General features: G+C 37.6%; 1 protein-coding gene across 1 annotated transcript in view; it reads right to left on the bottom strand.

Annotated features, from left to right (window-relative positions):
• CRLF2 (cytokine receptor like factor 2) overlaps window positions 1–25,846 on the bottom strand; it is a 41,637-nt gene extending 15,791 nt beyond the window's left edge. The window contains exons 1-4 of the mRNA XM_072614506.1: window positions 25,620–25,846; window positions 8,918–9,023; window positions 3,107–3,267; window positions 1,914–2,047 (exon numbers count right to left, since the gene is read on the bottom strand). Coding sequence (XP_072470607.1) covers window positions 1,914–2,047; window positions 3,107–3,267; window positions 8,918–9,023; window positions 25,620–25,695 — 477 coding nt within the window. The 5' untranslated portion in view covers window positions 25,696–25,846. The remainder of the gene's footprint in view (window positions 1–1,913; window positions 2,048–3,106; window positions 3,268–8,917; window positions 9,024–25,619) is intronic.
• Window positions 25,847–26,904: the final 1,058 nt, after the last annotated feature.

The following is a 26,904-nucleotide window of genomic DNA, read 5'->3' as shown; positions in this document are numbered from 1 at the left end:
GGACTTGGAATTCATTGTTGGTAGAGCTGTGAACTGACCCAACCATTCTGGAGATCAATTAGGAACTATGGCCAAAGAGCTACAAAAATGTGCATGCCCTTTGACCCAGCAATATCACTTCTAGTATCTACAGATACTTCTCTGTATCCCAAAGAGATCATAAAAATGGGAAAAGGTCCCACATGTACAAAAATATTTATAGCAGTTCTTTTTGTGGTAGCCAAGAACTGGAAATTGAGGGAATGCCCATCAATTGGGAAATGACTGAACAAGTTGTGGTGGAATACTATTGTGCTGTAAGAAATGACAAACAGTCACACTTCAGAAAAATCTGGAAAGACTTACATGAACTGATGCTGAGTGAAATGAGCAGAATCAGGAGAATATTAAACACAGTAACAGTCACAGTCACAGTGTGCAAGGACTGTTTCTGATAGACTTAACCCTTCACATCAGTGCAAGGACCTAAAACATTTCCAAAGGACCCTTGAGGCAAAATGTCACCCATATCCAGAGAAAGAACTATGGAATTGGAATGCAGAATGAAGCAGACTATTTTGTCTTGTGTTATGTTTTGGTCTGGTTTGGTTTGGTTTTGCTCATGGTTTCTCCCATTTGTTTTAATTCTATACAACATGACTAATGTGAAAAATGCATTTAATAAGAATGCTTGTGTACAACCCATATAAGATTGCAAGCCGCCTTGGGGAAAGAGGGGACTTACGGAAGTGATTGTTGAAAACTGAAAACAAATAAATTAATTAAATTAAAAAATAAATAAATGGCATGGCTATGATCTTGCTTACTTTGGTCTCTTGCCTTGCTTTATGTGTCATTTTTTTCCCTCCACTACCTCTTGCTTTTTTATTTGACAGTATTACTCATAGACTTTCACCATACTCCTTGATAAGATTTTACAAATGAATTTATATATTAAATTGGTACTTCCCCTGGCTGCTTCTCTCCTTATGGGCATATAGTAATCAATTAAAAATATAAGTGTTTGTGGATTGACTGATTGATTGATAATAAGCACTGAAAAATATTCTCAGTGTTTTGTGTTTGTTTCTGGAGGGAACAGACAGTATGTGCTTTTTCCTGAGAAATGATAAGTCACAGTGGAACAGTGAATAACATACTCAAGGCCAATTATACTTAAAGTGTTGCACAAATAGGATACTTTGGTCCCACTAAGCGAGCTACCCAATGAAATAGATAGATGTCATTCCAAAATATAAACAATGATCTGGGAATGTCCCATTGCTGCATTTTTCCTTCACCCTTAACTATACAGTGTGGCTGATATGTATTGAGGGAATTGTGGGAACATGAAGGTAAAGTAGCAAAAAGAAAAAGAAACTCTGATATCTTACTTTCCATGAATAACCCATACTCCTTTTCCTTCCCTTCCCTTCCCTTCCCTTCTCTTCCCTTCCCTTCCCTTCCCTTCCCTTCCCTTCCCTTCCCTTCCCTTCCCTTCCCTTCCCTTTCCTTTCCTCTCCTCCCTTCTTTTCTCCCTTAAAACCTTAGACCCAGTGCACTCTGAAGCCCACGGATTGAACAAAGGGTCCCTGCCCAACCTCCACTCAATGGCTGTTTTGGGACCTTCCTGGCTTGGAGTGAAAGTCAATAGAAACAGTTTCTCTTCAAAAAAACAACCCTGAGGCTCCTACCCCTTCCAGCATGATTTATCTACAATTACATATTAACTTATGATTAATATTCATTTGTTAATGAGGATAACCTAGAGTGAAGAAATTTAGTAAGAAGTAGGTAAAGCAAAAGGACAAATATTTAGGAAGACTATGTTACTTCACACTTCTCTAACTAGGATACCTTGTCCTGGAACTAAGATCTCTTCCCTTCTAAGATTAGATAATCAGATGAAGCTAAAATATGCTTGATGGACTTACCAGCCACTTTTGATCAAAGATGCTTTTGTATTGAATTTCATAAGTGAGACCAGAAATAGGCAAATCAGAACATGTTATTGTAACTGAGTCTTCTCTCCATGTGAAGCTCATATTGGTTGGAGAGTTGGGCTTTACTGAAAGAAGAAACCATATTTTACCAGAAGTTATGTAATTCAGAGAAAAATACTTCAGCTCTAATAAATCCCTGGGGTTTTCTTTCCTGCCTTTCCTTTTCACATCAATCTTTTACGACCTTTATCAGTCTTTTAGGACTTATTTAAAATTTTTCTTTTAAATTATGCTAGTTCATAATACAGTATTTTATATAATAAAGATTATAGAGACAGAACTAGCCTTGGAGCCAAGAAGACCCAAGTTGAAATATGCCTCTAACACATCATGGCTTAAACTCTTAAGCACTTAAATTCTCAATAGTCCAAAGTGTCATCTCTGAAATAAAGTGTTAAGTTGTTGAGGATGTGCAGAACTGCAATGGGAAAGAAAATTTTCCTCATCTGGAACTTCTCTATGAAGGAAACAATACATCCAGCCCCTTCTCCTAAAGACTTCAAACAGAAATCAGGAAGATGAGCATACCTGAGCGATTTTAAATTATCATAAATGTCTAATCAAATTTTAAGACACTTAAATAAACAAATTTGCTCCCCTTCCCTGCAGTCAATCAATGGGTGAAGGCCAGGACTTAGGGCTCTGTCTCTCCCTCCCTCTCCCTCTCCCTCTCCTTTCCTCCCTCCCTTCCTCTCTCTTTCTCTCTCTCTCTCTCTCTCCCTCTCTCTCTTTCTCTGTCTCTCTCTCTATCTCTCTCCCTCTTCCTCCATCTCCCTCTGCCTCTCCTTCCCTCCCTCCCTTCCTCCCTCACTCCCTCCTTCCTTCTCTCTCTCTCTCTTTCCCTCTGTCTCTCTCTCTGTCTCTGTCTCTCTGTCTCTCTCTGCCTCTGTCTCTTCCTCTCATTAACTTCTCTCTATTTATTTGTATTCAAATCAACAACAAAAATGAAGGCCATGACAGCTAGAAAATGTACTGACATTCACCACAGCAAATCCATGTTCACCTCTTAGTGGTGGTGAAGTGGGGGTGGGGATTCACTTACTTCTTTGAACCTGTCTAAAAATGGATTCCACTGCATTTCAGCAGCTGAGAAAGCAAAAATATAGACTGGACTTGCTACTTACAATAACGGCTAAGCCTCACATCCCTTCGTTCAAGAACTTTGTCTTCTCTCTTAAGTAAAAAAGTCAGTCTGTTGTCTCCAGCCTTAAAAAGACATCCAGTAGTATAACCTTGATCAAGGGTGTAGTGAGGACACTGTTGTGAAGGTGAAGCTCTGTCCAATCTACCATTAAAGAAAAAAGTTAGTGGAGCTATCACTTTATATGTTAATTTCTGCCTTGAAATGTTCAATGCAAGTTAATGCTTATAGACCATCTAAAACCTATGCCACTCTTAGTAACGTAGTCTATCACCTTTTCTACCCCTCTACCATCACTATAAAAATGAAAAACGACTACCTAAGATCAAGGGCCATTTTGGATTTTCCCTTGTTTTATCAGTAGTCATGACCAAAGCATTCATTGCAAGTGTTCAGCTTTTTAGTGATGAACCGTTCCAGATCTTGACTAAAGAGGTCCTAAGAAGCAGAGCTAAAGCTTTTCAAAATGGCAGCATGCGCCAGGATTCCCACTCCATTGGCACAGCCTTTAAGAACCCAAGATCACCTCCATACTACAGTGAGGTATCAACATAGGACTTTGTGGAGGTATCATCAGCTAGTAAGAAAGTATGACTACAGGAAGAACTTGGCTTAAATCATCATTCTTAAGCTTTCAAAGTTTGTTTTTACATTGTTGTTATTCTGTAAATTGTTCTTTTACTTCCCATTTCATTTTTCATCAGGTCATAGAAGTACTCAATTTTTTTCATTTTAATAATATTGATATTATTGTATAAATTGTTCTTTTGGTTTTGCTAACTTTACATCAATTCATATAAGTCTTTCCATTTCTTTTTGAAATTACCTATATAAAAATCTGGTACTTATTAGTTTATATTACCATAAGCAAATATTTCTCTAAATCTCAGGTTTCTCCTATGTAAAATGGAAATAATAATACATACAGTACTTTCTCACAGGGTTATGGGGGAAGTACAAAAAGGTAATAGTAAATCATATCAATAAGTAAATACAAAAATCATGATAATATTAATAAATTAGGAAAAAAAACCTTTTCTAAAATATAATACACATTTAAGTATTTTTTTTAGTTGCAGAACATATCAAAAGTGTAGGAAATATGATCACCTGAGCTATATAGTAGTCAGACTCTTTAGCTTTGGCTTCCCCTCAATCCCACCTCTGGTTTTTAGAACTCTTATATTGATATTAGTAGAGTCTCGTACTTAAGAGGAAGTTGTGAGAGATAGCGTATAGTGAAAAAAAGCACAGGATTTAGAGCCAGGACACATGGGTCCAAAATCCTAGCTCTGGCATTCAGTATGGCTTTGGGCAAGTCACTTGATCACTCTGAACCTCAGTGTCCTCATTTTTAAATAAGGAGGTTAGGTAGCAATCTACAATTTAAGAAATGCTGAAGGGGTCACAAGTAAAAAAAGTTTAAGAAGTCCTGGGCTAGATGACTTCTGAAGTCCTTTAGAGGTACGGATTGATGGTTCTATAAAGACCTCTAGAACCTGTTCTATGTAAAGGCCAAAGAGTTTCTTCATACACACATCTGATTGTGTGATGCAAATATATGTAATATTTGTAAATGTATTGCATGTCATATTATATTTGTACATTTATATTTATAAATATAAATATATGTGCAAATATATAAATGTAGAATACACATTTATATAAATTGCATATTATTATATATAATATACATTAATGTAAAGATATGTGCATATTCATACACATGGAGAGGTAGCTATGGCATAATAGAGTGCTTGCCTTAGATAAAAGAACAATGGTTTGATCAATGCTTGGAAGCCCTTTTTATCTAAATGTCTTCTACTATAATTGGGAGATGAAATGGTTGGCTTGTACTTTCACCATGATAGTCCCTCAAATATAATAGAATCATCAATATTCCAGTATTATTGGCAGACCATAAAAGCACTACATGAAGTTCCATATTCATTTTGAAAAGATGTGTCTTATTTTCTAGCAAGAGATGCCTAATATTATAAATGCAGAATATATTTGGACTGATTCAGCATAACCTATGGGATACTATCAAGAGGCATTTTACAATGGACTTTTGCTTCATTTAGCTGTAGGATAAAAAAATTCATCTCTACAGTGTGATTTATTTAGAAAACCTCTAGTTCAAATCCAGACTGTGTCACTTACAACTTCTGTGACTTGAGTCAGACAAGGTGACTTGTAAGGTCCCTTTTATCTCTTAACCTGTGGTATGAACTTAAGAACTTAAGAACTCTGACCAACCAGACTGATGATGAAATATTCTACTCATCTCCTGGCAGGAAAGTAATGGACTCAATACGTAGAATGACATGTTTTTATTGGATATGGCCAATGCAAGGATTTATTTTACTTGACTATGCATATTTGTTAAAGAGTTTCATCTTTCTTCCTTGTCCCCATTCCCATTAGGCAAGGGAGAAAAGAGGAATGAAAAGATAGATTCTTGTTCATTGAAAAAATAAAATTAAAACTGTGATCACATGATCCTTTCTTCATAGGTCTTCTTTCCCAACTCAATTCACTTTTCGTCTTCTTCCCCATGCCTTTTTTCAGTATTTCTACTCTTTACTTAGAATGTAAGACCCAAAATGTATTAGAATACATCTCCTAAAACACGAGATAATGTTGAATTCATTTTTTCAATTTTTAAAATATTTTCATTTAAAGTTTAGAGTTCTAAATTCTATCCTTCCCTCCATCCCCTCCCTCCTCCCTCAGACAGCAAGCAATCAGATATAGGCAATTGTGTAAAACACTTCCATATTAATCATTTTGTGCAAGAAGAACTTGAACAAAAGAAAAATTGAAAGAAAGTGAAAAATAGCATGTTTCAGTCTGTATTCAAATAATATCAATTCTTCCTCTGGAGGAGGAGTTAGTCCCTTAAGATTGCCTTGAATCATTGTACTGCTGAGAGTAGTTAAGTCATTCACAGTTCTTCATCAATCAACATTATTGTTAATGTGTACAGCATTCTCCTGGTTTTGTTCATTTCACTATATTCATGTGAGTTTTTCCAAGTTTTTCTGAAATCATCCTGCTTTTCATTTCTTAAAGAACAATAATATTCCATTACAAACATATACCACAGCTTGTTTAGCCCCAATTGATGGGCATTCCTTCGATTTCCAGTTCTTAGATAATGCTGAACTCAAAGCAAAAAAAATGCAGATCTATTAAGGCAGAATAGTGGAAAGAGTGCTGGATTGGAATCAGGGCACTTAATTCCTTAAACCAATCCTATGAATTGTATGATCATGGATACATCAGTTTGCTTTATTTGTAAGATGGACCTAGTGATATTTACGCTACTTACCTCAAAACATTATTAATATGTAAGGATTTTGTAAGTCATAAATCACAACACATATTTCTTTTGGTGGAGCAGTAATTTCTTTAATGTAGGAAGTTCCTCGTTTGCAAACTGTCACCCCTGGGACAGAATGGTAATGTTTCGCAATTTATAGTCTAAAGAAATTGTCAGGAGATACTGAGATGTTGGTCATAGAGCTAGCAGGTGTCAAAGGCAGGACTCGAACCCAGGCCTTCTTGGGTTCAGATGAGAAAATATTGATAGAGCCTTTAATATAGTGACTGGCACTATAGGCACTATATGAATGTATATTCTGCACCCCACCTCCTTCCTGACTCCAAGGCCAGTCTGTCTTTCCAATATGTCATGGAGAAACTAGCTATCGTGCATCTCAAATTGGATCACCCATAGTAATTTTAAACTTGACATGTAGAAAACTGAACTCTGTCTCTACCACCACCATCCCCAAACTTTCCCCTCTTCCCAACTTTACTATTACTGTCAAGAGCACCACCATCCCTCAAGTCACCCAGGCTCATAACCTAGGCATCATACCTGACTTTTCTCTCTCACTCATTCCACATATCAATCTGCAGCCAAGTCTTAGCCTTTCTACCATAAAATATCTAATTTGTGTGCTTTTCCTTCCATTCATATAACCACCAGCCCAGCAGGATCTCATCACTTCAAACTTAGACTATTTGCAACATCCTTCTGTTTTATCCAGTTCCAGGATATCTTCCATACAGCTATCAAATTGATATTTCTAAAATTCAGGTCTGACCATGTTGCTACTATATTCAAATAAACTCCAGTTTCTCCCTATCACCTCCAGGATCAAATATAAAAACAACTGATTGGAATTCTAAAGCCCTTCATAATCAGAATCCCTTCTGCTTTTCCAGCATCCTCCCTACCCCTTTTTCTCAGACATCCAATGATACTGGCTTCTTTGTTCGTCCTCACACACAATACTCCACTCTTGACTCCAAGAATTTTCATTTGCTGTGCTTACAATTGTCTCCGTCCTCATCTCTATCTCCTAGTTTCTCTAAGATGTCTGATCGCTCGTGGCTAGTGCCTTCCCTTGAATGATTAACTCTAATTTATCCTATCTATGTCTTGCCTGTGCATCATTGTTTGCAGGTTATTTTCCCCAACAGACTGTGAGATACTGAGCACCAGGACTTTTCCTATTTGACCTTTCTTTGTATCTCTAGTGCTTAGCACCATGCCTGGCACATAGTAGGTCCTCAATAAAAGCTTGATTACTTACTGACTTACTACAAAGAAGAAGAAATAACAGTAATGATAATAGTAATATTTATCATTTGTATAGCTTCCATTATGGTATCAAACTCAAATATAAATGGATCCCTGCAGCACATTGACTTAAAAAATGACCAGTTAACATTACTATATTGTATTATTTTTTTTATGTACTCTGTTAAACATTCCACAATTACACTTTAACCTGGGTCAGGCACTTGAAAGTTTTATGACCCACTTGCACCTGGGAACTTGACATCTCTGTCTTTTGTCTACATTAAACCATGATTACTTATTACTATATGTTTTTCCTGTAGTCTAGAAATTACTTCTATGAAGTCATTGGCTTCATGAAGACTATGTTACTACCAGAAAGGCAGCATGATGTAGTGAATAAAGAGTTGAGCTTTTGGTCAAAAGGTCCTAAGCTCAAGTTTTCCTCAGACATATACTGGATATGTGACTTTAGAGAAGTCACTTAACTTCTCAGTACTTTGGAAAACTCTGCTTGTAACTCTGAGTTACAGGTAGAAATTATCTTTATGGTTGTTTAATCATGTCATTCTCTTCATGACCCTATGAACCATAACACACCAATATTGTCCCTGAGATTTTCTTGGCAAAGATACTGGAGTGGTTTGCCACCTCCTTCTTCAGTGGATTAAAGGAAACTGAGGTTAAGTGACTTGCCCAGGGTCACACAGCTAATAAATATCAGATGTCAGATTTGAATTTTGTTCTTCCTAACCCCAAGCCCAGTGTTCTATCCACTGAGCCATCTATCTTGCTGCCATTACATCAGTAAATTCCCCCTATCAATGGAATCACAAGTACAACCCCTATCTTTGACCTTATCAAACAGGAGGGGAAAAATGTCAGAAATGCCCTGAAGGAGACCCGTAGGATCAGCTGTTCTGCCCTCTAAACTCACCATTCTCCTTGGTGTGAATAAGCATGTTTGGGAATAACTAGCATGAGAGCCTGAGTGGTTAAGCTTCTGACTCATGAGAAGACTTAGAGAAATGTGGTTGTAGTGTGAACTAATAACAGAAGTGAGCTTGGAAAGACAGAGATTTAAATAGAATACTGTCTTCCTCTGGCATTCTCCTTGCTGCCCATATGAGGAAGATATTTCAGAAGAGCATATGTGATTCGTTTTCCATTGTAATAAGGATTTTCTTCATAAATACTTACCCATAAAAAAAAGTTAAATTCTTCTCAGCCAAATATTCACTGACATTCCACTTAACATGTGTCCTTTCAAAATTGAAGTTGATGATCTGTATACTCACATTGCCTCCTAAAGAGAGAAATAGGCTAGTAAATAAAGAGAGGCATAGCTGGATTATTTTTTTAATTAATCCTTGACCTTAATCAATCAATAATTATTTCTTAAATACCTGCTATATATTAGGCACCATGGTCAGTGCTGGATTCAAGGACAAAAGTTAAACAGCCACTGCTCTCAAGGAGCTTACTTCTAATGTGAGAGACTATACATACATACATACATACATACATACATACATACATACATATATTTATTCATATAATATATATACAGAGAGAGATAGTGAGAGAGGAATGAAGGGAAGGGAAGCGAAGCGAAGGAGGAGAGAGAGGGAGAGACAGAGACAAAGAGAGAGAACATGCTAAATGATTACAAGATATTGGGGAGATAGAACACTACAAGAGGAGTGGCAGTGGGGAGTCAGGAAAACATTCCTGTAGAAGGTAGCATGGAGTAGTCTTAAAGGAAACTGGAGATTCCAAGAAACAGAAATGATGAGGGGGTATATAACAAACATGGGGACCTGCCACTGCAAACAAACATTTGTGAAATGGAAATATATTGGGCAAAAGAAAGAGACAAACCATTTTAAACAATATATTCATAATTCATAATTGTGGCTGCTTTCCTCACAAGAATTTGTAGCACACAACAATAATCAAGCAGACAAACAGACATTTGTTCAGTGTTTACCACATGCCCTGCAGAGGGCTAGAAACAGAGGATGTGGCCCCTGCCCACAATGTAATTGAGATAGCACAGACACCTGCAAAAAAGTAGAATAGCACAGAATAGGCTGGGATTAAGTTTCAAAAGAGTGGTACGTACAGAGATGGTCTGGAGCCAACCTTTACCTCTCAAGAGTCATCAAATTTTCAGAATCAGACTTCGTACTTTGTAAATAGGCAAATGCTACAAATCAAGACTTAAATCATTCTTTTATTGAGTATGTAGACTTCGGAAAGTAATGGAGAAAGTGCGCAGATTAAATTTAAAGTATGTCATGCATAGATTTGTTTTTTCTGGAGAGCTGATCATGAAATTTTTACCAACACATCCTTGGGCATATAATAAGGATAGTAAGACATGAGAGCAGATAGAAATCTATGTGAGTCAGAGTTTCTAGGATCTGAACAATGTACCTTCTTCAACTCCTTGATTGAGCTGGATCTTAAAAAATAGGGAATATGGCTGTTGTCAAGAGAGCATGAAGAGAGAATTCTAGGCACAAAGCTACATGAATAAAGCCAAGGAAGTATAAATGAACAAGCCTTATTTCAGTAAATGAGTCTTGCTAATGTGTAGAGTTTGAGTTGGCAAGTACTGGGAATTAATTGAGATTAATAACAAAATTTAAATTGCTCTTTAAGCTCTTTACATTTTTTTTCTTTGATTCTTGCAAAGAACCTCTGATGAAGGTGCTATTACTCGCATTTTAGAAATAAAGAAACCAAGTCTGAGGAAAGCTGTAGTTTGCCCAGGGTTACACAACGAATAAGTATCTGAGGTGGGATTTGAATTCAAGTATTCTGACTCCAAGACCAGTATTCAAGCCACTGCAACACCTAGCTGCCCCTGATAGGCTAGGACGTTTACAGAGGGGAGTGATCAATGTCAGATTAATATATCCAAACTGACTTCTACTATCCTAAAGTTAGAAAAAAAAAAAAAACCTTAGATTTTAGCAAAGAAACAAAAAGGGGAAAAATCCAGTCTTACTATAATTATTTTTGTTTGGTGCATATTGTATTGTCCTCTAATCACAGAAGTCAGCTGTCTTAATCAGTTTGAAGGAGATTTTCTAGGAATGCTTCTAACTGGTTGTTGTTCAGTCTTCATTTTCAAAGAGGACCAATAACATTACCAATGATGACTTACATATGCAATGAATTAAGTGAGGCAGAGTTGTAGAAAGTCATGTCTCTCCCTCTGTCTCTGTCTCTCTCTTTCTCTCTCTGTCTCTCTGTCTCTGTCTCTCTGTGTCTCTGTCTCTGTCTCTGTCTCTGTCTCTGTCTCTCTCTCTCTCTGTCTCTCTCTCTCTCTCTCTCTGTCTCTCTCTCTCTCTCTCTCTCTCTCTCTCAGAGATATCAAAGTTCAGTGGCAAGACACAAGTCAAAATGACTGGTGACGACCTGGGATGCAGTGGATGACCTTGGTATCTTTCATGTCTGACCAAGCTCAACAGCATCTGCTTCAGCCACCTTCACAGCTGTTGGAATTGATTGTTCTCATCTAGTCGTTTTGCTGGGGGAAGTCTTCATATACTTGGGGTAGACAGCTTTCCTAACTCACTGACAGGTTTTAGGTTTCTCAGTTACCCTTGATAATGTTTAATATAAAATTTTGGAGTAATCTCTTTGTTCTTTCTGAAGCAAACTCAGAGAATGCCTCTTCCTATGTCAGCAAAAGCCAGCCAAAGCTGACTCTGCACTCCTTGGGAGACCTTTAACCTATGACATATCTTGAATAATGGGACTTTCCTTTGTATCTTATTATCTATAGACACATACTATGTTATGGCATATTAATGGTAAAGAAAAAATAGGCATCCTGGGTTTCTATTGAACATTGTTTGCCCTTTCCTGTGTCAGTTACCTGTTTGGGGCAGGAAGCCTGCCACTTACTAGTGATGGGATTTCCTTCCTTCCTTACCACCTGAGACATATGTTTACCCAGCTTGGAATCTCAACATTTGACTGACATTGCTTTGTTAATTGTCTTGTCTTACTGAATTTATGATTTGCTTAATTAGGAGAGTTTCCTTCTCATGGCAAAATGTACTTAAGACAGATGTTTTCTGTACTAGGTAGTCAGAGTCACCTCTGACTCCATAGCGCTATGTAACTGTTTCTTTAATAGGGAATTGATCAATTAATTAATTAAATTATAAAATGTATGCATTTAGCCTGTTGCCTTTTCTTAACAAGTTTTCAGGTCAGAGAACTGTATCTGTCTGTTGATCTGTAATGTATGTATTGCTTATGCTCACACAGTTGTATCTGTCTGTTGATCTGTGATGTATGTATTGCCTATGGTCAGACATTTGGAAGCCTTGTCGGTCTTTATTTCCTCCATTTGTATTTTCTCTGAAGTTCAGGGTACTTTTTACCCTGAACTAAGTGAAGGATATGTGTGCTTAATTAAAGTAGATTGTTGACCCCTCAAAAGTTGCTTTCCTTTTAGAAAAGCAGATCTAAGAACCTGTATATGAAGCCCTCCTATGTATGCTGGGTCCTTGCTGTTACACAACTCCCCCACCCCTGATTTGTCCCTCATGGTTGTTTTATCATGTTCTCACTTTCATGAAGTTGGTCTCTTTTTTAATCCATATCCCTTCATGGGGGATTCTTTTATCTTCCCTTTTCTCTACTTCCACCTCAGCTCTGTTCACCTGGATCCCTAATGTTAGTTGCTGTGGCTAGAGCATTTAAAAAGTGAACCCTTTAAATGGTTCCATGGTGTAGTAAAAAGAGCATTGGATTTAGAATGAGAAAACCTGGGTTTGACACCTCATTGTACTACTTACTACCTGTATGATTTTGGTCAAGTCATTACACTTATGCAACCTTCAGTTTCCTTGTTTGCAAAAGAATGAGGCACTCAACTATCCCTTCCAAATTCTGTTATGGGTATTTGGAGAACCCAGAAATTTTGACCAGTATGTAGACTTGATTTTTCCCCTGTATATTGGCACTGGCAGTGCTCTATGCTGGGTTGAGTAGTAGAAAGTAGACTGATTCTGGCATCAGAGATCCTGGTTTCAAATCCTGATTACTACTATGTTATCTTGGGAAAGTCATTTATTATTTCTGGGAAAGCTCCTGTTGCCTTATGTGTGAAATGAGGGAAGTTGAGGCAGCTAGATGGTTCAGTGGATAGAATGCCAGGCCTGAAGTCAGGAAGAGTCATCTTCCTCAGCTCAAATCTGGCTTCAGACACTTACTAGCTATGTGACCCAGAGCAAGTCACTTAACCCTCGTTATTTCAGTTTCTCATCTGTAAAATGAGCTGGAGAAAGAAAAGGCAAACCACTCTAATATCCTAAAACCCTAAATGGGGTCAAGAAGAGTCAGACATGACAGAACTGATTGAACAACAATCATAAAAACAAAATAAGGGGGTTGGATTCAGGGGTGGAGAACCTGTGACCTCCAGACCACACATGGCCCTCTAAGACTGTAAGTACGGCCCTTTGACTGAATCCAAACTTCGCAAAATAAATCCCCTTGCTCTGTGAATTTGGATTCAGTCAAAGGGTCACACTTGAGGACTTAGAGGGCCATAAGTGACCTGGAGGCTGCAGGTTCGTCATCCCTAGCTTAGATGATCTTTAGGAAGTCTTTTCCAGTTACAAATTTATGATCCTGTGATCCCTATGAATTCCCTTTTTCTCTTCTCACCTCTGACTTGGAATTCCTGACTTGCTTTCCCACTGAGCTCAAATGCTGCCTTCTTCATGAGGCCTTTCCTGGACCCTCTAAGTGCTACTATCATATCCTGAATATCTCTTTTGAATGTGTTTTCTGTGCCTGCATCTATGCATGTTTTCCATTTTCCCTTCATTTGAATCTGTTTCTTGAGGGCAATGACTGTCCAGTTTTGCTCTTTATATCCCCAGTGCGTAGCACAGAACCTGACAAGATTCTTAGTAAATGCTTTTTCATTCTTTTCCTTGCTTGGTTAATGGATTAGAGAAGAGCAAAATTTGAAACAGGGAGACTGTTTTCCAATCATTTGATTGACAGGTGATGAGGGCCTGAACTAAGAAAGTAGCAGTATAAATGGTGAGGACAGACATAAGAAATGTGGAGTAATGTTAGCAGCTAAGTAGAGCACTCCTGGACTCCTACAAGTTTCTTTGGTCTTCCATTTATGTCAAAAGGATCTATCCCCTCCTATCTCTACCCAATATTCTCAATGTCCATAGACCATTTGACTCTGGCATAGGAGCATTATTGTCCACTCTGCCTTGAACAATAAATTTTAATTGCCACTGTGATAAGTTACCTATCCTGTAGTTATTAGAACTTTATTATGTTCAGGTTAAAGCTTTATTTCATACCCTTTGGTATTGTTCAATAGTCATTCCATATCTTTGTAAGAAAGTCAGTGGTTTCATTGTTGCCTGAAAAGTCTCACAAAAGTTGCCACCATATTCAACATCTCAATAAGAGTCACGTGGTCCACAATTGACATGATGGGAGCTGAAAGAAACTACAAGGGCATTTCTCACTTAATCAAAAATGTTTTCTGATTTAAGGAATAGAAGCTTGAGGCAGATCCAATGTAAAGGATAGACCTACTCTAAGCCCCTGGCCTTCTGTTGCTTTTTGCTGTCCAGACTATGTATGGCAATAAATCTGGGTCTAAGAAAGAGCTTTCATGGTCCCATAGACTCAAGTGGAAAAAAAAAAGAGCCAAGACACTGACCTGTGGGGAAATGATATGTAGTAGCTGAAACTCAGAAAGGACTGTCAAGTAGCAGCAGAGGACCCTGTCAGGGGAGCGTAATAGTGGAGGAAGTACATTGGGACTTGATAGCATTCATCAGACAAGCAGGTAATCCTTGGTGGCTCCAAAGAGAAAGTGGTTGTATTTGGAGTAGAGGTAGATTCTAGTTGGGATGTGGCCCTGCAAGAATAAAGAGCCCATGTTCCTGACACATTTGCTTCTCCTACAGTTATTCCCCACATATGTTCCCAGGAATATGCTAGAAATATATGAGAAATTATACACCTGTCTGAATAGGAGAAAACTCCCTTGTTATTTATTTTGCTATGTTTCTCAATGAAGTGTCTTTTTTTGTAAACTACTGTGTTCTGTGGTTGGTCTATCAAAAGAAATGCTGGACATTATCTCTCATAAAAAAGGTAAGAAAAAGCTTTTTCAATGGAGGGGAAAAGGGGGAGGTGAGATGGAAAAAGTAAAGCTTACTTTCATCACATTTGACTTAAGGAGGGAATAACATGCTCACTCAATTTGGTATGAAAATCAATCTTACACTACAGGAAAGTAGGGGAGAAGGGGATAAGTGGGGTGTGAGGGGGATGATAGAAAGGAATACAAATGAGGGGAGGGGGGTAATTAGAAGTAAACACTTTTGGGAAGGAATAAGGTCAAAAGAGAGAATAGAATAAATGGGGGGGCAGAATAAGATGGAGGAAAATATAGTTAGTCTTATACAACATGACTATTATGGAAGTCTTTAGCAAAACTATACATGTATAGCCTATATTGAATTGCTAACCTTCTCAGTGGGCATGGGTGAGGAGGAAGGAAGGGAGAGAAGTTGGTACTCAAAGTTTGAGGAATGAATGCTGAGAATTGTTTTTCCTTGTAACTGGGAAATAAGAACTATAGGCAATGGGGTATAGAAATCTATCTTGCCCCATAAGAAAAGAGAGAAGATGGGGATAAGAGAAGGGAAGGATGTCATAGAAGGGAGGGCATGTTGAGGGAAGGGGTAATCAGAATGCATGGTGTTTTGGGATGGAGGGAGGGGAGAGATGGGGAGAAAATTTGAAACTCAAAATCTTGTGGAAATGAATGTTTAAAACTAAAAATAAGTAAATAAATTGGGGGGAAAATGCTGAAGGAGTTATGCTTTTGAGGGGATGCTGACCCAAAATACACCTTCAACTTGAGTAGTTTTTGGAAAGTTTGGCTATATCTTGCTTCCTTAACTAAATTAATCTTTTCTTGAGTTTGATGGTCATATTATATAGGTACCAAGAGGACAACATGAACACTAGAATGAACACTGGACTTGGAGTCAATCTAAGTAACTCTGCTTAGTCTCATTAGGCAAGACTTTCACCTTTTTTTAACCTAAGTTTCCCTCAAAGTCCCTTCCAACTCATTAATCCTATGATTCTCTCATTCAATGACATCAATCTTCAGATGCCTCACCACTTCCCTGAACTACTTTTTTTTTTTCAATTATAAAGAGTTCCCACCTGCCAGGGGTGGACTCAATCTCTCACTTAGCATGAGCACCTTCTATTGGCTGTCATATCATGTGACGATCACAACTTTGTTCTTGGTGAATGTTGTCATCAACCTTCTTAGGATTTGCCTATAAAAAACTTTATTATAACAACTGACATCTCCATTTTCTGACCAAACTCATTGTGTAGTCAAAGGACTCATACACACAAAAAAAGTCGGTGGTAAAGCTAGAAATATAAATCTGTTTGGTTTCTCTTTGTCATTCTGCTTTCTTTCTTTAAAAGGAACTGAATTGATTCACTTTTCCACATCATACGCACACTAAGTTCTTGCCATCAGATGGTGTTGGCAAGAAGTACTTAAGATTGGCAAGCTGCAAAAATGATTTAGGATGTATTCAACGACTTTGGCAGTGAGAGAGGGGGTGGGAAAGAGCTTTCATATACTGGAAAAGCAGTTTTCATTTCCTTATTTTCTTAAAGCAATGGGAACTAGGAGTTCCACCCCCTGCCTTTTCACCATGGGAGCTTTTAAGCATGTTGATGGGCAAAAAAAATGTAGTCTAGTTAAAAAATAAAAGTTTTGCTCATAACTTTGCCCTATCTTCCTTCTTTTTACTGAGAGGATGCATGGAATAGGGGAATGGACATGGGATTTTGAATGGGAGGACTTGAATTTGAATTCCAGTTCTGTCATTTACTGTTTACCTTTATGAACATTGGCAAGTCACTTGACCACTGACTGAGGGCCTCAGTTTCCATATCTATAAATAAACAGATAGATGTCCTCTAAGTTCTCAGGCTGTAAATCTATATGTCTAGCAGCAGATGCCTATGATTTCAAATCCAACCTATTTTCTATGGCTACCAGCCTCGTCATAAAACCTTTCATAACTATATTTAAAATATCATTCCCTCTCTTCTGAATTCATAGAGTGCATAATATCTGTAGCACTCATTCGGACATTAATCATATTTTGCTTTCTAGTTGTTTAAATTTAGGGTAGGGACTCTGGCTTAGATCTGATATCTCCCCCAAAAGATAGCACAGAGCTCTACACCAAGCAGGTTCTCAGAAGTGGTTGTTGATTTGATTTGAGGGAAACTGTTCATTTTGGGATTAACAAAGTTGGTAGAAAGAAAGACAAAGGGGAACCTTTCTGAAATCAGTAGTTTCAGGGTCAAGATTTAGACACTGACCCCTAGGTCAGTTGATTTGGTGAGTTCCTTAAAGCACAAATTTTGAAGTTTGAAGTTGCAATACTCAGTCATTTGTGAAATTTGGTAATACTCCTACCTTCACCCTTCAAAGAAAAAATGTATAAAGACACCATATACAAAGAACAGGCAGTTAGATGTCACAGTAGATAGAGAGTTGGGTTTAGAGTCAAGAAGACTCATCTCCCTCAGTTCAAATCTAGCCTCAGACACTTCCTAGCTGTGTGACCCTGGGTAAGTCACTTAACTTTATTTGCCTCAGTTCCTCATCTGTAAAATGAACTAGAGAAGGAAATGGTAAACCACTGCAGTATCTCTGCCAAGAAAATCCCAAATAGGGTCATGGAGAGTCAGACACAACAGAAAAAATGACAACAACAAATACAAAGAATTCTCTATGGCACATTTTTAGGTAAAAAAATTAAAGTAAATGAAGTTTAATTTTGACCTGAAAAGCCTTAGAGAATCCCATGACAATTCTGTGTCCACAATATACTATAAAATAATTGCAGCTACACTTGAGTTGGGAATCTCTATCTTAGGGATATGTTAGAATGGATTTTGGAGCTTTCTTCTGCTTTGTGATCAAACAAACAAAGAGAAACCAGGAGTCATCTAGGTTACAAAATTTGCGAACTCATGAACCTTGGTAAGAGTCCATAACATTATTCACTGTCTAAGACACTCCAGGTCCCATTTGTCTCCTTTTGATTCAAATCACTGGTAAAAAGTTTCTCTGTCCAGGAACCATGATAACCAGAGACTCTAAGAGGGTGTGGTTGCAGGACAGGACATTAATATCAATAGTATCTCTGACGCTGATTAATTCTGTGAAATGCAAAACTGGGTATTTTTTTAATTGTTTGATACTACACACTCTAAAGATCTTTTTCTCAGAACATGAACACTGCAGGAAATGATTAAAAAAATGGTCCCTGTAGCATTTTGGAGATAGATAAATCTGTATACTGTAGAACCAAGACATGTGATGGGCATCATGTGAATACAGAAAATTTCTTTCAAAATTAGGAAGGTTCCCTTACATATCGATTTGTAGAAACTCCTATTAGACACTACAATAAGCTTATGATCACTATGGAAATCAATAGCCAAACATCATAGGGCGTTTTAAATCAAAGTCATACCGTTACCTCAGAAACTTTGTGGGCCATATGCCAAACCACAGAGCTACATATGACATATTTCTCTAGAAAAAAAAGTGATTATGTCACATTTACAATGATTTGGCAAGATTTGAAATTTTTCAGCAGTTACCAACAATAACTCCCAACCAGGAACTGCTGTAATCACCAAAAATCACATCCAAATCATGAAAACCTCTTATGTCTGAATAAATTTAAACTGAATGTGCAAACAGGCTCCTGAGGAAGAGATGAAATATATGCTTCCCTTTTTTCATTGGAGAAGTGGGGAACTATAGATGTGGAATGTTGGATGCTCTGTCAGAAAGTATAAATTGGTTCTCCTGAACTGCTTTTTTATGTCTTTTTTTTTTTTTTTGACAAGGGAAGACTCACTTGGTAGTAGAAGGGAGAGGGACATAGTCCAAAATAAATGTAAAGTAAAACTCTAAAGGTATCAATAAGACTTTATTGTTTAAGAAAACACATGAAGAAAAAGTGACTGGGAGGAGGGGGAAGAGATGGGGATCTCTTCTTTGCTTAGAAAAAGACAAGCCAGCTGTGACCTAGAACCAGTGATGCTGAGCAGGGACACATTGTAAAATTCCAATAAGAGATTATTTCTACCCTTCCAGACATCTAGCTTTTGTGGAAGTCTCACTGGGACACCCCCTGTTATGTAAGTGGAGAGCTAAGGGAATCAGAGTCCAGGGGTTGAGGAAAGAATGTCCCTGGAATGTTTGGGGGAGAATGAACAGACCCATGTTTTTGGAAAGGATCATGAATTTAGAAAAGAAGCAGCATCTTTGAGCTACATAAGAAAGACATTTAGCAACAATGTGCTGGACAAGAAGCTCTTCATAGATAGCTGTTAGGCAACATTCTAAATTTATTCTTTCTATTGGAAAACCTGTTAATTCTTGATAAATGTATGCGCTATTAAATGAGACACAAAAGTCATAGAATCATAGATCTGGAGCTGGGGAATGCTTCAAAGGATGTCTACTCCAACACCCTAATTTTATAGATCAAAAAACTGTGACTTAGAAGGATTAAGCACATCAAGGCAAGACTTGAATCCAGGATCCCTTGATTGCAGAGTCAGCACTCTCCCCACTGTGCCATGCATCTCCTGCATCAACAAAATAGGATGCCTAATTCAGCAAACAATTCAATAATGCCATCCTTCCCGCTTGAACGATAGTCTGGGATTGCTATAGGATGGCATTACTGCAGAGAGATAGGATCCTCTGTTATGTCACTAGTGGCAAATGTAGAAATGAAGCATTGACAGAATATTCCTTTGCTAGTTCATGGAAATACGAGCAGTCCTAGAGACCATGAGAAAATAAACATCCTTTGGGCTGGACTGGTCCAAGTAATAGCAGCTAACATTTGCACTTTACAGATCTCTTCTCGTTTTATCTTCACAACCACCACTGGAGGTTATTATCTCTGTTTTATAGATGAAGCAGACAGAGGTGATGTGACTTGTGCAGGGTCACACAGCTAGTCAATTCTGAAGCTAGATTTGAATCCAAGTCTTCCTGACTCCAGGTCCAGCACTGTCTCCATTCTGTCACTTCCCTGCCTCCTACTGAGACACAAGGGTGTTACAAATATCAATTTTTTCACTCTCAGACATCACTGAAATTGCAGAGCTTCTTCTTTAACTTATGCATTTTAAAAATGATATGAGATAATAATAGCAGAGATCAAAGGGCATTCCTGAAGCTGATTATGAAGACTTGGAATTTTTTTGGAGGAGGGAAGGCAAGGTCACACGGTAAGTATCAAGTGTCTGAAGTCAAATTTGAACTCGTCTTCCTAACTCCAGGGCCAGTGCTCCAATTTCTGCACCACCTAGCTGCCTCTGTTTTTCTCTCTGTTAAGTTTAATCATATGGAAAATAATTTGTGCGTCTGTGTGTCTGTGTGTGTCTGTGTGTTTGTGTGTGTGTGTGTGTGTTAAAGGAAGCAGGGAATCATTGAAAGAGACCTATAAGTAACTAACTCTGCTAGTTACTACCTCTGTGACCTTGTGTTCTCTAGAATTAGTTTCACCTGCAATAAAATAAGTTGAGCAGGTGGGGTTGGAAAGGATAGAATAGATAGTTTCTAAGACTTCTACCCCTGTAAAGCCTATAAGGTGTATAAAGCAAAGGGAGTAGTAGATATATATAGGAAGTGTCCTATATGTGAAAATTATATTGATGGTCATTTGTATATTCAATCAAACAAATTTAACCTTCTACTTTAGATGCTGAGCAACATTTTTTCCCCCTGAGCAGCTAGGTGATGCAGAGGACAGAGTGCCAAGCCTCAAGTCAGGTTTCATCTTCATGACTTCAACTCTGGCCTCAGACATTTACTAGCTGTGTGACCCTGAGCAAATCACTTAACCCTCTTTGCCTCAGTTTCCTTATCTACAAAATGAGCTGGAGAAGGAAATGGCAAACCACTTTACCAAGAAAACCCCATAGCAAGGGGGTATCACAAAGAGTCAGACATGACTGAAACAACTGAACAACAACATTTGATGTTGACTATGAAATTCTAATTACTCTTGTTTTCATTAGGGCAACATGTTGAGTTTCTTTTCCCTACTATGTTCTTGTTTGAAGATTTCTATCCTCTGGAAAATGGCAGATGTTGGAGAGGCTATGGGAAAACCAGCACAGCTGGTGGAGTTGTGAATTGGTCCAGGCATTCTAGAAAACAATTTGAAACTATGCTTTAAAAAAGTTACTAAACTGTCCATATGCTTTGACTCAACTGAATCACCACTAGGACAATGCCCCAAAGAGGAGAGGGGAAAGAACTGGTATGTACAAAAAAAAATATTCAGAGAAGCTCATTACACAGCAAAAAATAAATAAATAAAATGGAAATTAAGATATTATCTCCCCACTGGGGACTGGCTAAACAAATTATGGTTTCTTAATAGAGTATAACACTATTTAATACCACAAGAAATGAAGAAATGGATAGTTTCAGAGGAAATTGGGAAGATCACTTTAAAGTTGTATAGTAAATTTAATGTGGCACAATGGATTGAGTGTCAGGCCTGGAGCAAGGCAGAGTCATCTTTCTGAGCTTAACTTTGGCCTCAAAACACTTGCTAGCTGTGTGACCCTGAGCAAGTCACTTAACCCTGTTTGCCTCAGCTTCCCCATCTGTAAAATAAGCTGGAGAAGGAAAGTATCTTTCCCCCCAAAAAATCCAGATGGGGTCATGAAGAGTCAAACATGACTAAAACAACTAACAACAGCAACAGTACATTGAATTGAACGAATAGACCTATTTACATAAGGACAACATCGTAGCAAAGAACAATCTGGAAAGACTTTGGAACTCTGGTCAATGCAGTGATAAAACCTAAGTCCATCAGGCTGGAGATGAAACATCCCCCCTGTCTCCTACCAGCAAGATGATGCACTGAAAATGAGAAGTATTTTGAGGCACAGCCAATATGGAAATTTGTTTTGTTGGACTATATCTACATGTATTTGTTAGGAAGGTTTTCTTTCTCATTTTCATTCCTTAATTGGGAGGGGAGGATAATAAATGCTTTTAACAATGATAATTTTTAGTATAGACTATTTTATTTCCCCAATTCCATGTGAAAACAATTTTAATTAAAATTAAATTAAAACAACTGAAAATAAATTTAATGAAAAAAATAAAATTTAAAATAAATAAAAATTAAATTTAAACTATTTTTAACATTTTTTGAGTTCTAAATTCTATTCCTCCCTCCCACTTCTCCTCCCTCCCTGAGACAGTAAGCAAAATGATTAATTTCATAACAAAAAAAATAAATTATGTCTTCTGGTGTAAAGCTCTCCCTAGATCTTAATTCCTCTGTGACCTCTGTCATAAAGTTAAGTCATATCCTCTGGATTGAATTTGAATGGGTTCTGATGTATTAGATCAGGAGCCAGTCTCAAAGGTAAGTTGGCTTGGTCTACCTCTGTCTGTGTGACACTGGGCTAGTTACTTAATCTCTCAGAACTTTAGGCATCTCTCTAAGACCCTAAGGTACAGTATGGGGATAGACCTACACATGTAGAGGCAATTTCCTCCATCAAAAGGGTCCTCTGTAGCAGGGAAATCACAGTTCTACTCCATATCCCTCACAGCAAGACATCAGCCTGTCAGTCAAAAAACAAGATGTAACAAGTGTTGTCTCCATCTGACTATGTGATAAGAATTAAAAACATACTGTTTGAGGTTAATGTTTTCTTAAGGCAGGAAGAGAAAAGCAGCATTCAAAAAGAAACAGCCTAAGTTCATTTTCCTCAAGGATGGAACTTTGCAAGATACTAATTATATAATGGAGCATTATCTTTATCTCAAATGGTGGTGCCATTAAGCAAAATTCTCTGAAACAGCTTTTGTGAGCCAGACAAAAAATAACCTATTTACTTAGTATTTCAGCTCCCTAGTTACAATGAAAATTCATAAGCAACCGCAAATGTCACTATCAGCCCAGACATCTTAAACACAAGTTTTGTGTCAAAATGAAATAAAATAAAATTTGAATTTCCCAACTTCAGATATGGGCTTGAAAATTAATTATGAATGAACATAATAATGTAAGGGAAATAAGCCCCCCCAAAGAAAGTAAATTCTGAATAACTGCTCAAAACAAAACAAAAAACCAACTCTATGTTGTTACAAGAGAACAATAACTCCTTCAAGAGGAGGAGAGCTACAGGGTTAGAATGGTCCATACATTTTCATCTGTGATGTTTTACTGGTTTATTCTTCACAACTAAAGCTGAGAAGGCTGATGTCTCATTACAAAAGTCGGCTGTTCTACCCTGAGTTCTAAGGAGTTCCAGAAGAAATAATCAACCAGGCTGGAGGAGTTTAAGTGGTGGAATACCTAGTTCTCTCTGAACCATAGTTTCATAGACTGAAAACAAAAAGAGATCTTAGAAGCCAGCTAGACCAAGCTCTCCATTATGCAGATGAGGAAACAAACTACTGCTGGTGGTGGTGATGGTGATGGTGGTCCTTCCCAGAGTAGTTAAATGAGGTTCCCAAGGTCACCCGGTGGCAAATGGCAAAGATGGGATTCAGCTTTTGTTGTTGGTTTGTTTTTTTCCTGCTGAACCCCTCTGCTACACCCTGTATCAGTAGGGATAGGGTGTTTTGAGCACAAGGTTTCATCCAGGCTCTGAAACATCGGTGACTTCTTCCTGGGAATCAACTATCTCCACCACAAGAAGGAAGCCTCAGAAACTGAGAGCACTGCTATTTTTTGTGGGCATGACAATGGACTAGAAATTAGTAGAAGTCCTGGCTCCACTACTGATCCATTGCATGACCTGGGATATATCCCTCATTTGCTCTAGATCTCAGTTCCCCCATTTACCACATGGGGATGATCCTACCTACTCTGCCCTACATTAGGGCTAATAAAATTAATTAAGTCATTGGACAGTAGATAGGGACTGTTAATTCTTTGATATGGAGAACTCCTGAATGAGAAAGATGTGGAGCTGGAAGAGATTGTAGAGACCATCCATCTAACCACCTCATTATAAATGTAAGGAAACTGAAGCCAATGGAGGTTAAGTGACTTGGCCAACATTAAAGGTAGGATTTTAACTCAAGTCTTCTAAGATTCCAGAGTCAGTGATTTTTCTTCTATACTATGCTATGGTTACCTGAAATCAGACTCTACATTGTGAATGAAAAATATCCCAAGTTATTTTCTAAAGTGACACGAGAAAGAGGGGGGCAGCTAGGTGGCACAGTTGATAGAGTTCCAGGTGTGGAGTCAAGAAGACTAGTTCAAATCCAACCTCAGATGCATAGGTGATGCTAGGCTTAACCCTATTTGCCTCAGTTTTCTCAGTAAAATGAGCTGGAGAAAGAAATGGCAAACTCACTGCAATACCTTTGCCAAGAAAAACTCAAACAGAATCAGACATAACTGAAAGGTCTGAACAAAAATAGAAAGGAATACATCTACTTGATATCAAGAAACTGGAGTGTGTATAATTATTTCTTAAATTTCCCTCCTTCATACAAACATACTTACCTTGGCAAGGCACCTATTTTTTTAAGTCCTTTTTCTAATCAGATCTCAAGTTGGTTGGCGTTAGAAAGTCTAGATTTTTCAAAGAAGAGACATGAATCTATTTCCATGTATACCAGCAATTCGAGTTACAACTTAATTCATCATTCCCCTGCCTTCTGATATTGGTAGAGAATTGAATTAATTGGAGCAAGTGGAGACAGATTAGCTCAGATTACAACTGGAGCTGTAAATCATGGGGAGGTAGCCTGGAACTCAAGTGCAAAGTTGCATTATTTTCATTCCTCACGTAGAAGCCCAATACGCTATCTTATTAGTGTTCCAGAACAGTCTATACAGCAATCCAATTTGCAATCACTAAACCATGAGCAAAGTGATGTCTTTAAGGGCCTTTACAAATTCATGCGGATAGGAGGTTGGCACAGAATTACAAAGTAAGAAGCGGTATCATAGCTGAAGCATTGGGAGATTTCAGAGTGTTAAGGGACCATAAAGAAGGATACCTGGTTTCATCTGCATGGCGTGGCAATCCACTGCCAGCATATTGAACTGGAGTATAAAATATTAGCTGTCTGACTTGAAATTTGCTATATGTTTTTTCAGTTAAGCTGGAACTTTTCCCATCTGGCGTCTCCTATTTGTCCTTTGAACAGAGTTCGTAACATGATATAGCCTGGCAACAATTTTCTGAAGTCTCCCCAGAAACCAGGTTGGGAGAACAGCAAGATAAGGGCTCTAATCATTCCCAGAAGGTGTTCCTGTGTGCACAGCCCCTCTTACATTCAATGGAGCTTAGAACTAAATTTTATGTCTGCTCCTCAGTGGTCCTCATTTTATTTTCATCATTGTGTCTCATTACTGTTCTCCTATCTTCTTTTTACTCCATTGTGAAATGACCTTACTACAGGAAAGCAAATACTAATTTTTTAAAACTAACTGAATATCTTTGAAGGTAAAAAGAGAGAGCCTGAGTTCCTCAATTAAATGCCCCCCAGATTCTTAGCTTGGCTTCTTTTCTGCTGTCAAAAAAAAAAAACCAGCTTCATTGAGCTCTAACCTTGACTTCAAGAAAGAAATAACCATTCAATATAATTTCCACATTACTGAAACTAATTTGTAAGGACACACAATCCCAGACAAATCTGTTATAAGTTTCAAGGATAAAATAGATAAGGGACTGTTACACATACAAAAAACAAGTGAAAATCACACCCCATGAACCCTTATACCCAAAAGGTTTGACTTACTTGTCTCAAGTTCTCTAGAAGTCATCAGATTTCCCAGTAGGATGACTGTCACACAAGCCCAAAGGACTCTCCCCATCGTTAGAGACACAGAGAAGAGTATGAGTAACAGTGCCAAAGATAACCCAAGTAGCAACTGGCTTATTACTAATGCTTACATCAAGAGTTTGCCACATTTTAAAGAGGCTAAAGAGGTATGAGGGAAATGACTACAGGAAGTAAACAGCTATTTAGTCTTATTTATAAAGTGTCTGATGCTAGGGAGTGGAGAAACGGATTTGCATCTATCCTGATAAGGTTTTTCAGTTCATTATATAAGAAGTCAAGTGTTCTAACCACATGGTCGGTGAAAATAGGAAATGCACACAGGATCCCACAAGTAGTTCCCCTATAATTTTGTACTTACATTAAGAACTAAGAACAACCTAAATGCCCAGCAGTTGGTAAAGAGCTAAATAAGCTGTGGCACCACTAATGTAATAGAAGAATATAATGTTATTAAAATGATCAACATGAGGAACAAAGAAATTTGTAAAGGCTAATAAAGTACTTTTAAGTGAAGAAAGTAGAACTAGCACAGAATACATATTAACTTCAAATACATAAGAGGAAAAATTTAAATGCCTATCAAAATGAAGGAAAAAGTTGAGAATATAAAATATGGTTATAGAAATTGATATGCTTATATTCATATTATACATAAAACAAGTTAATTTTTAACTATAAATAGGAAATATATGTTGAACTCACTTTGTCATTTAAAATTGTTTGATCAATTATTTTAATATCTGACTTTTAAATTAATTTTTAATTAAGTTAATTAAATATTTTTTTAAAAGATTTAGACCTAAATGGAACCTCAGCAATCACTTAGTTTAATGTTCTTGTGTTATATACGAGGTTCAGACAGTTGAATTGACTTGCCTATAGACAATCATATAGTAAGACACAGAGCCAAGATTTGAACCTATGTGCTCTGATTCCTAATCTATTACTGTGCCCTGCTGATGACATAACACTAATTTAGCTATGTTCATTCAGAGATGATGAATGATTAGCTAGCAAGAAAATTTAGATAATTAAGAAAGATACCTCTGAACATTTCTATCCCATAAGATAAAGATAAACTTTTCAAGTGGGCATTGGTTATAGACAGATCTTTGTTAATTTTCCAGAATTGGAAACCAATAACATTTGGCTACTGTAATATCCCAGCTAGTCATTTGGGATTCCAGGAACTATACAGGTTGTTTGGTCCTCCAAGTATAATGCTAAAATTGCTATGTGT

This window comes from Notamacropus eugenii, chromosome 5 (genome assembly GCF_028372415.1).
Source record: "Notamacropus eugenii isolate mMacEug1 chromosome 5, mMacEug1.pri_v2, whole genome shotgun sequence".
In the NCBI taxonomy this organism is placed as follows: Eukaryota; Metazoa; Chordata; class Mammalia; order Diprotodontia; family Macropodidae; genus Notamacropus; species Notamacropus eugenii.
Note: the sequence above shows the minus strand (reverse complement) of the source record. Positions and strands in the feature narration are given on the sequence as shown.